The 16,180-nt window shown below is 28.7% G+C and overlaps 1 protein-coding gene across 1 annotated transcript; it reads left to right on the top strand.

The window, feature by feature from the left end:
* The first annotated feature begins 596 nt into the window (after positions 1-596).
* Positions 597-14,548, top strand: LOC136229828 (beta-glucosidase 16-like). The gene is made up of 10 exons (XM_066018713.1): positions 597-672; positions 11,777-11,835; positions 11,910-11,986; positions 12,086-12,162; positions 12,959-13,046; positions 13,152-13,401; positions 13,711-13,826; positions 13,933-14,147; positions 14,220-14,257; positions 14,429-14,548. The coding sequence occupies exons 1-10, from the start codon at positions 597-599 to the stop codon at positions 14,546-14,548; spliced, it is 1,116 nt and encodes a 371-aa protein (XP_065874785.1).
* Positions 14,549-16,180: the final 1,632 nt, after the last annotated feature.

Genomic DNA, 16,180 nt, shown 5'->3' with positions numbered 1-16,180 from the left:
AAGTTTTGAGTATATTTGAGAAGTTTTGATTAAATCCCTTTATAAATGTATATATACATCTATGTTAAGTAAAGTTGGTTTTTATAGTTGATAATTTCTTACTGAGATTTTTGTCTCACGTTGTTTTTAAATGTTTTAATGTTTTTAGGTAAGAAAGTACAAGATATAGAGAAAGTTACCGACCGATTAGGCGAGGTTTGGAAGTTGGCTGCTTATTGTGAGAATTATGGTTAGAACTTTGGTAGTTCAATTGTAATATAATGGCGTTGGATAATTTGGAGACTCTTAAGTATTGATTATGATCTTTCTATTTCACGTCCGATGCCGATTGAGGTCGTTTAGGGTCGGGTGTGACACCACAAGTTATAGAAGATCAATATCAAGGTTTTCTAAACCCTAAAATTATGTAAGTACAATTTTAAATATGTGTATGAGAAACGATTATTCATATTAATCTGCTTTAATTATTTGTGTGAGAACTCGTAATTCATATTGTCCTATTATATGACAGTGATGATTTTCGTGATTATGCTGAGTTGTGCTATAATACATTTGGCGATCGAGTAAAGCTTTGGGTCACTATAAATGAGCCAATGATGTATGCACGACAAGGTTATGCAAGTGCAACGTTTGCTCCAAGTAGATGTTCAAATCGTTCAAGATGCTCTGCAGGTGATTCCAGTGTTGAACCATACATAGTAGCACACCATCTACTCATTGCTCATGCTGCCGCGGTCAAACTATATAAAGAAAAATATCAGGTGAAATCTATATTCATTCTGAATATTAATGTGTAAATAAAATAAATAATCATTTTTAAAATATAAATACTCGTAAAACTATAATTTTATAGCATAATTGATAATAATTTCCTTGTTTGCAAAAAAAAAAATCCTTAGAATTCAAGCATAAAGAGAAATCATAAAATAAATAATCCATTGTACGAGATTCTACTAATAACATCTTAATTATTTAAGTTATGGAAACCTAACATGCTTAATAGACTCACAAACATAAAATGATAAAATATTTATTAATTTATTTAATTTCTTTCAATTAAAACTTTGTAAAATTCACAAAAAGACCAACTGGCAACAGATCGAGGTTTTATTTTTACATATGGTTGGTATGTATTTATTTATTTTTATTTATGTTTGAATATATATAAATAAGGATATGTATATCAAAATAAAATAAAATGGAACTCAATTTACTTTTTTGTTCTGTTGAAGGTTTATGGAGCCACTATATTCTGGATCTTACCCACTAGAAATGATTGTTAATGTGGGAAAAAGATTACCAAATTTTACTAAGGAGGAATCCAATACGATTAAATGATCTTATGATTTCATCGGAATCAATTACTATACTGCGAGATATATTGCTGATACTCCTTGTCGAACTCAAAATTTGAACTACATCACTGAGGCTTGTATCGATATTAAAAGTATGGAAATCAACTTTTTTCTTCACTAAAATTACCTTATTATTTTCTAATCAAAGAAATTACTTACTTTAGGTGAACGAAATGGAATTCCAATTGGTCGTCATATAGAGGTATACTTTATAAATTAATATAAACCTTAAGTATCATAAAGTGGCTTTTTTATTTATCATGCTACTCTTTATGATAAAAATATTTCAAGAAATAAAGAGTAGCATGATAAATAAAAGTAACCGACGATGGAGGGGATGAACATTAATCTACTTAAAAAAATTAAGATTTTTTTATTTTTTTACATGTAATTTTTATATCTAGTGTGATATTTTGTTATCAACTGTGTGTTTCACTATAATAGATTTTATAATTTTTACAACTCATCTATTGCTGACATGGTATGTTCACATAATATGTTTTGAACTCAACTTTTATATATAGATAGAGATATGCGTTAGGGGCATAAGATTATGTACAAATTATTTAATGTTTTTAATAATGACGATCTATAAAAATGCATCTAAAAAATTATTGGTATATGTGTGTGTGTTTTTCTTTGTAGTGATTTGGAGAACATTATGAGGAAAGTTTTTTTATGTTTTTGCCAAATTAAATATTTAGTTATTAATGAGAAATATTTAATAAGGGGTTTTATTTATCCGCATTATATTTATAAAAAAAATGCTTTTTTTTAATGAAGGATTTATTGTATCATCATTATAATTTTTCTTATTATAGAATACTTTTGTTGTAATATTTTAATTAATTGTTTGCATAGAAACTGAAACCATGTCTATATTGTGGCAAATTATTAGAAGCACCGGGTTCTCCATGTCAAATGGAGGACCTTCCATGCATATTTTGACACGTGTAACATGGACCCACACATGTTATAAGAGGTCCTATATTGTTAGTTGTTACAACTTACGATAGACTTCCACTAATTGTGTATATAAATGTGTACATTAACAATAATAAACATCAGTTGAGGTTTTCACTTTGTTATAAAAAGAAACACATTCTTCAACATCTTCTACACGAACAAAATGTTTGATTTTGAAATTGAATTCAACAAGAAAATTGGATGTCTTGTTTACATAATTACCCATTTACTAGTTTCCTGTCACACCCGACCCTTAACGGCATCGGGCATGAAGGGAATATATCTTAAACCAATTTCTTAACAATTCGTAAGAAACTCTATCACAAATTATCTAAATTTTATTATTTATTTGGCTTGGACTTGATAACTCTATCAAGCTTCCTACGTATCCCAAACGCAACGTCATTTAAAATTTAAAATGGGAATCAAAGCCACGTAGTTCTTCTTAGATTTTACTACACACCATTTATTTTTCATTTACCCTTGTATCTCCATAACTTACTTGAAATGATAAATTGTTTATGCAATTCATTTTTCGAATTAAATTATTCACGGTATATACATATTTAACCCCATTCTCACTACTTATGTTCACTAGAATATATATATACGATTTTAATTTATTTATTTAAAGAATTTGTTACTAACCGAACTCATTTTACTCCATAAATGACTCTTTTTACCAAACCAATTCAACCAAGGTTTAAACCATTTTGTTTTTCCATAGGATATAATTTCAAAATTTTAAATTCTAAAACTACTCATTCTATCAAATATACCCGATTATATTCAAAAATCATCCCAACGTGCTAAAATGACCCATATATATACATATCGATTCATAAACGAATCAAATTCCAAGTCTAACCCGACTATTTTTTTATCACTGAACCGTTTTTATCAAACGAATTAACCAAGTCTAATACGACTCCTTTACAAAACGAATTAACCCAAGGTCTAACACGCCTCTTTTACTAAAGAATTGTTTTTATTAAAATTTTGTAGTCTCACATTAATAATAATGCATTTAAGATAAATTTTCAGCATCCTACCTTTTACTAATAATATCATTTTGAAACTATAATATAAATAAATAATTGTTTATAGTCCTTTTGCTTAATAATAATATTTTTCTTTATAGTACTTAATTATGTGAAACTTCTTATATTGTAATTATATAAGCACAAGAAATTTTGCCTGTTTCTCATTTTTTTCTACTCGTGAAAACTACTCTCCAAAATTCTTAATAAGCTAACTCAGATTAAAAAGGATACTTAATTTCAAGACAAACATAGTATTTTGTAGCTAGCATCAGATCCAAACACAAGAATAACTCACAACCAAGAACCAACTCAATTACTGTAACAACTCATGTTATTAAACAAAGAAAACCATGTTCCTAATCTGAAAGAAAAAAAATATCCCAGAAAATCAGTATAGGAGGTCATCTTCCTCCTTCATCCTATTTCAATCCAAACCCCAAACAGAAAACCTCAAAAACCCGCGCTCTCGGTTCGATCAAAGAACTCAGACAATAATAACATATATCATATATCAGGAAACTATGTCAGTATAAATATCAGAACATGAGAAATCAAGAACAGGAACCTAAATACAATTTTACCTTTGAACACCGTAGTGCATGTTCAATTCGAACCACTAGGAGTTCCGAGAAAAACCCCGTGAAAGACTTCGGATCTCCACCGCCGTATACAAGCACGAAATTAAACCCCACAAAGATTTAAGAAGATAGGTTTTATAAAAAAAATGAATGATCCTTTAGCACCACCAAGAATCCTCTTAAGAAGAAAAGCAAGAAGGATATGAATTTTCTTCGTCTTGTAATTCATGGTTTCTAATATTTATCTTTTTTTTATACCTCTCCCAGACAACCTTTGAAAAACTTCCCTATCTCTCATTTTTAATCATTTTCTAAAAATGATTTTTTTACTTCCATGAAGATGTTTTCATAAGTGACACATGCTATAATATTGATTTCTTAAATGACACATGCCATAACATTTCATCTTTTAATGACACATGTTAGATCATTGATTTCTTAAATGACACATGCCATCTACTTGGCACAATATAAAATTTATACCATATATATATGTAGAATAAATTTAATCTTACTTAATACAATTTACCAATACAATATAGTAATCATCCAAATTTATAAATTCCAAATTGATCTTATGACTTTAAATAATTGATATAACTCTTGATATAGAAATAACTCTCAATATACACTTTTAACACCTAACTAGTTAATCAATGATTTTGAAAATATTATATAGTCTAATCTCACATCATAAATAATATTTTTGGATACGAACGTGACAATTCTCTCATCCTTAAGAAATTTTGTCCTCAAAATTCCTATATCTTATACTCAATTTTATCTATTTTAAATCCCAAATTTTCTTTTTCAAATCTCTCTAAATTGAATAGTCAATTAAATTGAATAGTCAAATATACCCATTCATCGTTCATCAACATCTTTCAAAATATCATTTCAACAAAGCATTTCTTTAAAAACATGATATTTTAATCAGTTTAACATATGTATCCATCAGAAAGTATCCCCTTTATCATATCTCTAATCATATTCATGCTCGAGATGTCTCATAACATTGCATATCCCCGTATGGTCTTACCCAACACTTCTTTGCCATATCCTGTAGGTCTTTCAACTGTGTACACATGCCATGTCCCTCACTGAACATGGTCTTCAAATATCAAAACCACCGGTCCGGACTACTCCCGATGGATACTAAACATTTTGTTATTAAAATACCAAAGATCCAACCAAACTTTGATTTATATAAATGTTTCCATGAAAGTAGCAATTTAATCAAAATTCCATAAAGACCATCAAATTCAAACATATTCAAAACATAATGATCATTATATTAACACCTTACTAAAACCAAACTTCAAATCCAATTTCAATATTGTATCCATCACCGAGTATCCCCTCATATATCGATCCATAACATATAAACATATTCGAGACATCTCTTTAACATTGCCTAATCCCGTATTGGTCTTACCCAACATTTCACCGCCTATACCCGATTAGGTCTTTAGACTGTGTACACAGGCCACATTTCTCACTAAATATGGTCTTTAGATAATAAAACCCACCTATCCGGACTACTTCTGATGGATACCGAAAATACTTTCTTTCCAACTTATATACATAAGTTCTTTTCTTATAGAAAAATCTTAAAAAGTTTCCAACATTAATTCTGACATTTTCTCTTATCAAAAGTCCAACATTTCATAACCCAAAATTCAACATAAGCTTATCAAAACCAAAAACCTAAAATATATACACAAAATACTCATAAATATACTCTTTTCTTTTCAATTTAAGCCATAAATCACAAATAAAAGTCAGTTTATGAAAATTTTGATAATTTTAATTTAACAAAGTAAATTGTAAAAGTTAAAGTTGTTCCCAATATTATACAGATAACATTTAAAACAATTTTAAATCCAAATATTCTTAGCAGCATATTTCCAATCACCGAACTAGAAACTTTTAACCAGTATAGTTAAATCGAACCGAAAATCCTACTGAATTCAGAACAATGAAGATTCTATGGAAACCCACTCTCTAAATTATTTTCCTTCCTTTTTTTTCATGCCCAATCACTATATACTTCTAAATTGAATTTTATATAAATTCTCACAAACCTCTCTTACAAATAAGAATTAAATTAGCCTTGATAATACATTTATTGTATTATAAATGAAACATAACAAACTATCAATATAGATTCTCCTAACCTTATAACTTCATAAAAATTTCCAAAACTTATAATGAAAACTTAAAATCAACCCATGAACTTTTATTAATATCATACCTCCATAACCCCCTAAATGTCCAAATTCTAGAAAACCTTTGATCATATGTTTTTACTAAGGATTCAGAAAAATATTTGATATATATCATATAATTATATATTTTGTACTTTAACAAATACAATATTGATATTAAATTTAAAATTATTCTCTATTATAGTGTCAACTCCAAAATTTCATTCCAATTTCTTTATGAACTATTATCATGAATTCATATTTCTAATATACCTTAAGTTAGGTCCGAAGAATTTAACCTAGGCTCTGATACCAAAATGTCACACCCGACCCTTAACGACATCGGGCATGAAGGGAATATATCTTAAACCAATTTCTTAACAATTCGTAAGAAACTCTATCACAAATTATCTAAATTTTATTATTTATTTGGCTTGGACTTGATAACTCTATCAAGCTTCCTACGTATCCCAAACGCAACGTCATTTAAAATTTAAAATGGGAATCAAAGCCACGTAGTTCTTCTTAGATTTTACTACACACCATTTATTTTTCATTTACCCTTGTATCTCCATAACTTACTTGAAATGATAAATTGTTTATGCAATTCATTTTTCGAATTAAATTATTCACGGTATATACATATTTAACCCCATTCTCACTACTTATGTTCATTAGAATATATATATATATATATATATATATATATATATATATATACGATTTTAATTTATTTATTTAAAGAATTTGTTACTAACCGAACTCATTTTACTCCATAAACGACTCTTTTTACCAAACCAATTCAACCAAGGTTTAAACCATTTTGTTTTACAATAGGATATAATTTCAAAATTTTAAATTCTAAAACTACTCATTCTATCAAATATACCCGATTATATTCAAAATCATCCCAACGTGCTAAAATGACCCATATATATACATATTGATTCATAAACGAATCAAATTCCAAGTCTAACCCGACTATTTTTTTTATCACTGAACCGTTTTTATAAAACGAATTAACCAAGTCTAATACGACTCTTTTACAAAACGAATTAACCCAAGGTCTAACACGCCTCTTTTACCAAAGAACCGTTTTTATTAAAATTTTGTAGTCCCACATTAATAATAATGCATTTAAGATAAATTTTCAGCATCCTACCTTTTACTAATAATATCATTTTGAAACTATAATATAAATAAATAATTGTTTATAGTCCTTTTGCTTAATAACAATATTTTTCTTTATAGTACTTAATTATGTGAAACTACTTATATTGTAATTATATAAGCACAAGAAATGTTGCCTGTTTCTCATTTTTTTCTACTCGTGAAAACTACTCTCCAAAATTCTTAATAAGCTGACTCGGATTAAAAAGGATACTTAATTTCAAGACAAACATAGTATTTTGCAGCTAGCATCAGATCCAAACACAAGAATAACTCACAACCAAGAACCAACTCAATTACTGTAGCAACTCATGTTATTAAACAAAGAAAACCATGTTCCTAATCTGAAAGAAAAAAAATATCCCAGAAAATCAGTAGAGGAGGTCATCTTCCTCCTTCATCCTATTTCAATCCGAACCCCAAACAGAAAACCTCAAGAACCCGTGCTCTCGGTTCGATCAAAGAACTCAGACAATAATAACATATATCATATATCAGGAAACTATGTCAGTATAAATCTCAGAACATGAGAAATCAAGAACACGAACCTAAATACAATTTTACCTTTGAACACCGTAGTGCATGTTCAATTCGAACCACTAGGAGTTCCAAGAAAAACCCCGTGAAAGTCTTCAGATCTCCACCGCCGTATACAAGCACGGAATTAAACCCCACAAAGATTTAAGAAGATTGGGGTTTATAAAAAAAATGAATGATCCTTTAGCACCACCAAGAATCCTCTTAAGAAGAAAAGCAAGAAGGATATGAATTTTCTTCCTCTTGTAATTCATGGTTTCTAATATTTATCTATTTTTTTTATACCTCTCCCAGACAACCTTTGAAAAACTTCCCTATCTCTCCTTTTTAATCATTTTCTAAAAATGATTTTTTTTACTTCCATGAAGATGTTTCCATAAGTGACACATTCTATAATATTGATTTCTTAAATGACACATGCCATAACATTTCATGTTTTAATGACACATGTTAGATCATTGATTTCTTAAATGACACATGCCATCTACTTGGCACAATATAAAATTTATACCATATATATATGTAGAATAAATTTAATCTTAAGTGACACATGCACATTATATAAATTTATACTATATACATGAAAAATAAAAATTCACAAAATAAATTTTGCATTATAAAATATAATGAATACATAAAAAAATTCAGGACATTATGCTTCTACTAAAAAGAAAGTTGTCATTTATTTTATTTTTATTTTACTTTGACATTTCTAAAATCTTACTTAATACAATTTACCAATACAATATAGTAATCATCCAAATTTATAAATTCCAAATTGATCTTATGACTTTAAATAATTGATATAACTCTTGATATAGAAATAACTCTCAATATACACTTTTAACACCTAACTAGTTAATCAATGATTTTGAAAATATTATATAGTCTAATCTCACATCATAAATAATATTTTTGGATACGAACGTGACATTTCCACTATAGCTTGTGGGAATGAAAATAATATTTCAATTAATCGAGCAAGTTTTCCTGCATCCTTTGACTTTGGGATAGGAAAATCTGCTTATTAGGTATATAATTAATTATAATATTCATTTTTTTAAATCAAATATTCATTTTATTAAGATGTCATTATGTATTACTCCACGTAAGTTTAATATTTTTTTATTGAATAGTATGAATGTCACACCCGACCCTAAACGGCATCAGGTCTGATAGAGAGAAGTTACAAATACCTAATATAATACCATGATCGAATGCAAACCGAACTATAACTAATTTCCTTTATTTTTGCTCTCTAATCGTTCTTTTATTCTCGAACTCCAATTCTCTCTATAATGTTATAAAATCTATATTTCTATCACAAATTTAGTCCCACCGCACGAATACGATAATTTTAACACTTGTATCTTTACTAGTCTAATCTAACAATCAAATAAACTTAATAAATATTTTTCCTTAAATTCTCTAAATTAAAGTATCTATTTGGCTTGGACTTGATAATATACCATTATCAAGCTTCCTACGTATCCCAATATTTTCAAATAGGGAATCAAAGCCACATAGTTCTCTAGAGTTTTAAATGATCTAATATGGTTATATTTCTCATATTCAACTTAACTTCATTATTACATTGATAAAATATTTTAATTCATGATAGAAACTATTTCTAGTAAGAACATCCTCTTATTCAATATACTTCCGCCAATCTTTAAGTAACCACCAATCTATTAGTTCTACCTCATTTCGATTTCCTTCAAATAATGCAAGCTCAACGACTTGCAATTTATACTGTTTAATTCTTATAGTACAGAAATCTCACATTTTCGGAATGACCCTATTTCTCATTCCTTTTTGTTCACATATCTTATCCTTTAGAATTCTTATAATTGGCACTAAAATACCTCATATTAATTCATTTTAGAAGTCTTCTAAAACTTCCATTTTCTTATAATATAAATTCTCATCCAGCACAACCTACTTCTATCGTAATGAAATATCCATGTGACCTATTCAAACAAGCTTCTATTTTCATTAAATCATATAGTATGATCACCTTGAGGTATTACGTTTATTTTATCCATATTATTTATTTATGAATTTTATGCAATTAGCCAAACTCATTTTACCAGGCAAAACAACCTAACACGTTTAAAACAGCTCTTTTAACCAAATCAATCCAACTCAAGTTCTAAAATGACCCTTTTACCAAAAGAATCTAACTCAAACACCTAAGAAGACTCTTGTTACTATACGAATAATTTTATCAACCGATTTCCGCAAAACTCTAACACGATTTCTTTTTACCAAATGAATCTCTTAAGCCTAATATGATTTTTATCAAACAAAATAACTCAAGTCTGATATGATTTTTACCAAGTTTTATCATATGGAAAAACTCAAATCTAAAACGAGTTTTACCAAACGGAATAACTCAATTCTAAAACGATTTTTACCAAGTTTAATCATATGGAAAAACTCAAATCTAAAACGAGTTTTACCAAACGGAATATCTCAATTTTAAAACGATTTTTACCAAGTTTAATCATATAGAACAACTCAAATCTAAAACGATTTAACAAACGGAATAACTCAAATATAAAACGATTTCTATCAAACGAAACCAGTTTAAACAACAGGAACAACAATGAACCATTTTTTTATCAATTTTAAATAAATGAAGAAAACAACCATTGGAAAACACATTTATCTCTAATTTGGGGAAAAATCCCAACTAGCTCAAATCTGCAGAATAAATTTTAAAACCAGTCTAGGAGGTCATCTTCCTCCTCCTTCCTATTTTAATCCGAACGCACAACCACATACCAAGAATTCAGAGAATAATGACATAGTAGGCAACTGTAAGCAAAGATCTTAGAAAAGAAGAAATCATAGAACTCGCGAATGGAGACAATTTACCTTTGGAAATCATGTTGCATGTTCTAATCGGACCATTAGGAGTCCCGAGGATATAACCGATAACCATTAACCCTTTGGGAGAATTGGAACCTCTGCCAAACCCCGCAGGAAGTGTAAATCGGAGTAAGTTGCTCCGTTTTCCCTAAGTGAAATAGTCTGAAAGTTCTTCAAAGTAAGAGAACCTTGAGCAAAAACCTCAGAAAACCGTTCGACAATGGTGAGAGAAAGACAGATTCAAACGCCAGTGACCACAAAAACCAATAACCTGGTTGTTCTGTAAGCATCAATGGAGAATATGGAAATGAGTGGGAAGGGTCTCCTAAAATCGAAAGATTTTTCTTTTTCCGTTGAGATAGATGAACGGTCCTTTTCTTAGAGAGAGAAACTCCTTTCTTTTTATTTTCCCCCAAATTCCTAAATGCACCCCTTTCTCCCCCAAATTAAAATTTCTCTCCCCTCTAATAATCCCATTATATATATCTATCATAACCCGGATCTCTTTTGTTGCTTTTTAAGTGTTTCTTTGATGCATTTTTGCTCAAATTGTTATAAGGAACAACTAACTTAATTTTTAGATATTTCTAGAACTCCTTCATACCATACTTATTTAGATATGAATAGACAGTGGCTCTACTTTTGATCTATGAAAATAATTAACAATTTGGTTAAAAACAGTAGTTAGTACTTAATTAATTAAGACTTGTTTAATAAATAAATTATGCATATGGTGATTTACTTTTATTAAACTGGTAAATCACCAGTTGGATCCAATTTCATTTTAGAAAGAAAAGATGTACGTGCATATAGATATAAGGCATTAACATTATGATTTTAAAATATAAATTATAAGTGATATTTTTGAACACGGACGTGACAATGAAGGTGCAACAACTAAAGATGGGAGAGGACCATGCATATGGGATACCTTCATTAAAAAATCCTCAGGTTTCATATGTTTTTAATCAAACCTAAACTGTTCAAACATTATGATTATTTAAAAATTGTATATATTTTTTTAATAAAATTTGGATATGGTGCAGGTTCTGTAGCTGACCACAGTAATGCTAGTATTACCACTGACCAGTATCATAGATACAAGGTAGATATGTTGTTTTTATACGTCATAAATATATTTCTTAATTAATCTAATAACATACATATATATTTCACCAGGAAGATGTGCGTATACTGAAAGACATAGGTTTTGATATTTATAGATTTTCCATCTCTTGGTCTAGAGTTTTACCTAGAAAGTTTACCATTATATATTTTTATTTATTAGCTCTTTTGAAAAAAAATAGTTACTTTTTCTAACTTTATTTCTCTTATATTTTGTACAATAATTTAGAAGGAGGGCGACGTGGAGGAGTAAATAAAAAAGCCATCAACCACTATAATAAACTCATTAATCACCTATTATCAAAAGGTTTAATAGCAATGTCCATTTCCCTTATTAATATATTTTATTTACTTTGCAATTTTAAATAAGTAATACATTACTAATTTCAAAGCCTAATATTTTGGTTAGTTTTAGGAAACAATTTCTATTTTCCATTTTGTGTATTAAAAAATCAAAATAGTTTCTTTTTCATTTCTTTTTGTAGTAATCATTATTATATATCGAATTAGTGAAAAATATATTTTTACTAAAGATTATTATATTTTAAAATTTTATTTAAATTCAATAATATAAATACATTATTGTGATAAGAATTATTATTTATAAAATTATTAAAAACTATAAATAGTAAAATATATGAAAACCAAAAGAACATAATATATATATACATACACACGTGGGAGTGACTAAGTAAAAAACAAGAAAAAGAATTAAAATATATGTGAATAGTGGTCGTATAAAGTATAAAATGTATTAGAGCATACAATATGACAAAAAAAGTCTTATTTTCTAAATTCTCGATTGAGTAATTTATACAACTAAACAAAAAAGTCATGTCTTTCGATTTCGTTGAAAAAATTTCTTAGAAAATGGCCATCTTTTCCATAGCTAACAAACCTTAGATTGTGCTTTAATCTTTGGTATATTTTCACTTTATTTGACAAATTTTGACACTTAAATTTTATAAATATTTTGCATAAAATATTAAGATAAACAAGAACTCATGTTTAAAGACTTTTCCATAAATTGACCTTTATTTCTTCCAAATGTCATTTAGAAGGAAACAAATATATTAAATAATGAATACTTGTTTATTTTGAAGGTATCAAACCGATTGTAACTCTATTCCATTGGGATCTTCCACAAGTTATAGAAGATCCATATCAAGGTTTTCTAAATCCTAAAATTATGTAAGTACAAGTTTAAATATGTGTATGAGAAACGACTATTCATATTAATCTGCTTTAATTATTTGTGTGAGAACTCGTAATTCATATTGTCCTATTATATGACAGTGATGATTTTCGTGATTATGCTGAGTTGTGCTTTAATACATTTGGGGATCGAGTAAAGCTTTGGGTCACTATAAATGAGCCAATGATGTATGCACAACAAGGTTATGCAAGTGCAACGTTTGCTCCAGGTAGATGTTCAAACCGTTCAAGATGCTCTACAAGTGATTCCAGTGTTGAACCATACATAGTAGCATACCATTTACTCCTTGCTCATGCTGCCGCGGTCAAACTATATAAAGAAAAATATCAGGTGAAATCTATATTCATTCTGAATATTAATGTGTAAATAAAATAAATAATCATTTTTAAAATATAAATACTCGTAAAACTATAATTTTATAGCATAATTGATAATAATTTCCTTGTTTGCCAAAAAAAAAATCCTTAGAATGCAAGCATAAAGAGAAATCATAAAATAAATAATCCATTGTACGAGACTCTACTAATAACATCTTAATTATTTAAGTTATGGAAACCTAACATGCTTAATAGACTCACAAACATAAAATGATATAATATTTATTAATTTATTTAATTTATTTCAATTAAAACTTTGTAGATTTCCAAAAAAGGTCAAATTGGAATTTCACTAAATACTAACTGGATGGTGCCATACTCAAATTCACAAAAAGACCAACTGGCAACAGATCGAGGTTTTGCTTTTACATATGGTAGGTATGTATTTATTTATTTTTATTTATGTTTGAATATATATAAATATGGATATGTATATCAAAATAAAATAAAATGGAACTGAATTTACTTTTTTGTTCTGTTGAAGGTTTATGGAGCCACTATATTCTGGATCTTACCCACTAGAAATAATTGTTAATGTGGGAAAAAGATTACCAAATTTTACTAAGGAGGAATCCAATACGATTAAAGGATCTTATGATTTCATCGGAATCAATTACTATACTGCGAGATATATTGCTGATACTCCTTGTCGAACTCAAAATTTGAACTACATCACTGACGCTTATATCGATATTAAAAGTATGTAAATCAACTTTTTTCTTCACTAAAATTACCTTAATATTTTCTAATCAAAGAAATTACTTACTTTAGGTGAACGAAATGGAATTCCAATTGGTCCTCATATAGAGGTATAATTTATAAATTAATATAAAACTTAAGTATCATAAAGTGACTTTTTTATTTATCATGCTACTCTTTATTTCTTGAAATATTTTTATCAGAATTTTTCGAATAAATATTGTTATAATTTAATTATGTAGAGAGTAATTAAAGTTCCTAAATCTAATTTAATTGCACAGGGTACTTGGATGTACATCTATCCAGAAGGGCTTCAATATTATCTACTTTACATTAGAAACAAGTACAATGACCCTGTAATCTATATTACAGAGAATGGTAAAAAACAACTACACACATAAGAATGATAAACAATTATTTCATATTCTTACATTTATTTTGTTTTGTATTAGGAGTTGCTGAGCATAAAGTAACACAAGTTCTATTTTCGAAGATGATAAAGTGAGAATAGAATATTTTCATAGTCATCTAAGTCGCACTCTTGAAGCAATAAGGTGAGTATTATAAATTACAAAAAAAAATAATGGTGATTTTGTTGATAAAAAAAATGAATTCATGACTTGAACAAGCTTGGAGTAAACGTAAAGGGGTACATAGTATGGTCGTTTTTAGACAATTTTGAGTGGACAGCTGGCTACACAGCCAAATCCGGAATAGTTCATGTTGACTTCAAAAATGGATTCAAAAGATACCCAAAACAATCATCATTTTGGTTCAAAAAATTTCTTACTGTTACTAGTATAGAGTAGCTTACGTGGCTCTCTTCTTTTACTTGTTCAATGTACACAATAATCATCATTCAGTTTATTTTAGCTTCTTCTAATGACAATCAACCTTCTTTTATTTCCTCATATTTCACTCAATTGAACAGATTTTGAGAAGAAATGGCCTTTACCTTCTTGTACATATGGTGAAGCTAGTTATGTCAATGAGCAATGTTTCAAAACTATTACCTATCTCAATTGGTTAAAGAGTGGTTTCAAGAAGAAAATAATTTAGCTAAAGCATGAGATTTTGTCTTTCTTATAATGAAAATAGTAATGACATATTGGAAAGATCAACTAATGGAAAACGATAATGGGGGATGTTCTAAAATGAATTGCAAGAGTACTTCAGAAGGAAATATATCAAGGATATTCAAACTAGAATATATATGGTGTGGCCGGTGTGCCAGCCACGTGTTTTGTCCAAAATTTAATTTTTTTTACTATTTAGAAAACTCTTTGCTAATACGAATTCATCTCATGGACCAAGGCTTTAAAGCATCATTTATTTTAATTTATAACCATATGAATTAGAATTGTAGTAAAATATGATAATATTATCTCTATTCGTCTATTAGTAATGTCTCTATCCACACGATGATCACGATCGGACTTGAAAAGACCTAAAACAATCAACAAACAGTCAGGGAGGGGCCGCTCAACTCAGTGATCTACTTTAAGGAAGTAAATTTGAAAACAGTATGTGTTTGAAGAATGAATGCATACCTTGTGGCGTTTGTCAATGGGCTATTTATATAGAGATCTGAAAATATACCTGAGATTGAGTACCTTTCCACGTGTAAGTAATTAATTGGCTTTAGAGCCATTCCATTTTTACTTTTTCATAAGATTCGGTGTGTTATTTGGAAAAGGAGCATATCTTTGGAGTCCATAATGCTCATTAGTTCATGCGTCCAGTTAGTTAAGCTTTATGCTAAAGTTTCTAGTTGATATGAGCCTATTTAAGGACTCTCCTCCCTAGGGATTCATTGAACTTTAAGACTACAACGTTCGGGCTTTCCTTCCTGAAAAGGTAGTTTGACCATGGACATATACTTTTTCATCACCTCCCAACGTGCTTCAAAATTCCGATGAACGGAATCCGGGTGAGCGTTTTCGGGCGAGAAAAAAAGTGCCCAGAAAATTCTCAAAAAATTTCAGAAAATGTAAAACATTATTCTGAGAAACTTTAATTCTTGGGTCGAAGCG

The sequence above is a fragment of the Euphorbia lathyris genome, chromosome 5, assembly GCF_963576675.1.
Source record: "Euphorbia lathyris chromosome 5, ddEupLath1.1, whole genome shotgun sequence".
Lineage (NCBI taxonomy): Eukaryota > Viridiplantae > Streptophyta > Magnoliopsida > Malpighiales > Euphorbiaceae > Euphorbia > Euphorbia lathyris.
This window is presented reverse-complemented; position numbering and strand designations above follow the sequence as displayed.